This window comes from Anarrhichthys ocellatus, unplaced genomic scaffold (assembly GCF_004355925.1).
Source record: "Anarrhichthys ocellatus isolate YVR2014 unplaced genomic scaffold, GSC_Weel_1.0 scaffold7320, whole genome shotgun sequence".
NCBI classification, from domain to species: domain Eukaryota; kingdom Metazoa; phylum Chordata; class Actinopteri; order Perciformes; family Anarhichadidae; genus Anarrhichthys; species Anarrhichthys ocellatus.
In genome coordinates, this window is record NW_022287294.1 from 1 (window position 1) to 2,347 (window position 2,347).

General features: G+C 40.0%; 1 protein-coding gene across 1 annotated transcript; it reads right to left on the reverse strand.

Annotated features, from left to right (window-relative positions):
• Positions 1-5: 5 nt before the first annotated feature.
• On the reverse strand, positions 6-2,341 carry LOC116380471 (protocadherin-10-like; the record flags this gene model as incomplete). The annotated part of the gene is made up of 1 exon (XM_031842384.1): positions 6-2,341. A coding segment is annotated over exon 1 (1,623 nt), but the record flags the coding sequence as incomplete, so codon positions are not given.
• Positions 2,342-2,347: the final 6 nt, after the last annotated feature.

Here is a 2,347-nt window from a genome sequence, read left to right on the forward strand (position 1 = left end):
ACTTGGAACTGGAACGTTTTCAGTGTTTCAAAGTCAAAACTTTTTAGGGCTGAAATGTGTCCATTTTCAGAGTTTACATTTAGGAAAGACATGATGTCGTTTTGAATTCCTTCTCTGACAATATGATATGAAATCGCTGCATTTTCACTCAAATCGTCGTCCTTTGCGCTGACAGAGAAAATTGATCTTCCTGGAACGTTATTTTCTACAAGATAAAACTCTAAAGGGGCTTGTTGGAAATGTGGACTGTTGTCGTTTACATCTGATATCTGAATACTCAGTGTTTTAACAGTAGATAAGGGAGGTTCACCACAATCAGTTGCTTTTATTGTTATTTCATAATGTGACACTTTCTCTCGATCCAAAACTCCCTTTGTGACAACCGAGTACGTGTTCTCCTTATAGGAGGGCTTTAATTCAAAAGGTGCGTCATTCGATATTTGCGAAATAATTTTTCCATTGACACCGGAGTCTTTATCTGTGACGCTAATAAGTGAAATAACTGTTCCAGGCTTTGAGTCTTCGGACACTGTACTTGACAGTGAGGTGACTTCTATTTCCGGTGGATTATCATTAACGTCTTTAATCTTTATAATGACTCTACACTCACCTGCTAGTGGAGGTGTTCCCCTATCCGATGCCTCAACATCCAGTTCATATGCGTCATTTTCTTCATAGTCCACCACCCCTTTAACTGTAATCTCTCCAGTTAATTTGTCCAATTCAAACATATCATAGACTTTACGCCTTACGGTTTTTCCGAGGCTATACTCAACTTCCCCATTAGTGCCCTCATCCAGATCTGTTGCATTCATTCTAAATACTGAAGTACCAAGAGCAACGTGTTCCTGTATTACAATTTGGTAAATCTCCTGACTAAATATTGGACGATTATCATTACTATCAAGTACAATAATAGAAACATTTAGTGTCCCGGATCTTTGTGGTTTACCTCCATCAACTGCTGTAACCAGTAGCGTGTGTTTATTCTTTTGTTCTCTGTCTAACGATTTCTTCAGCACTAAAAATGGTATCTTACCCGCATCGCTTTGACGGATATTTAGTTCAAAATGTTCATTTGACGTCAAAGTGTATGTACGGATAGAGTTAATTCCAGCATCAGGATCACGAGCAGTGTGCAGTTGAAATCGCCTTCCCGGTAATGTTTGTTCAGCTATTTCAAATATCTGTTCCCTTTCAGGAAAACTAGGAGAGTGATCATTTACATCAGTAATTTCTACAAGCACATAGTGTATTTCCAAAGGGGTTTCAATGAGGATCTTTAGCTCCATCAGGCATGCACCGCTGCCTTGACAGAGCTCCTCTCTGTCAATGTGCTTGTCGACGTACAAAGCCCCATTATTCTGGTTTACCTCAAAAATAGCGTCCTTACTTCCAGATACAACACGGAACCGTCGAGCAATCAAAGAGGTGATGTCGAGGCCAAGATCCTTCGCAACATTTCCAACAACAGTTCCCTCTGGTACCTCCTCGGGAATAGAGTACCGTATCTGAGCCAAAGCCTGTTTTCCGAACAGCAGTAGAACCAAATAAAAAGCCAACCAGGAGCAGTCCTTTGTCCGAGATTTTGAATCGATCCCCATCGTTATCCAACAACACATATACATACGGGAGGTTGTTACTTCAACAAACAATTATTTATATCCAACTGTCTGAATATCGCACATTTTCAAAAAGCAGTGGGTGATTCCAACGGCTCGTGTGCTTGATTCAGTAACCTTCTTAGCTCTGTTCAGTAGAAAACAAAAGCCTTGAAAGGGGAGGGAGAAACCCGTCAATGGTTTACCGATGTAATAGTGACACCCAGAGGTAATTAACAAACTGCACTATTTTAACACAAACAGTTTGAAGTCATGCATTCTTTTAGAAAGACAGCTATTAATTCATAATTTAAATATTTTTTTTCTCGAACATTACGTGTCTGTTTGACACAATCATGCGTTTCAGCACCATAGACAGCATCATCAAGAAGCAGCACAGCCTTTCCCTCTAATGATAAAAGTAGTTCAGTATTATTACGACTAGCTGCATATTGCTCAAACAACTCAACAGAAACACTGTAACGTCTTCGAACTTATGCAGTTGGTTAGAAGTTGGAATATTCTGAGACCCAAATATCAAAAACCCACTTCCTAAATATTCGCAAAAACAGACTAAGTACTCTTGGGCTGGGAAACGAGACCATTTTCTTTTCAGCACCATGGACAGTGGTCATAATCAAAGGAAATATATCATAGTTAGGAGTTTGTTTGTGCATGACAACCCAGAGGAGAGACAGACAGTGAGAGAATAGCAGAGAGCAAGGCGTAGCTGCTGTAGACGGAGC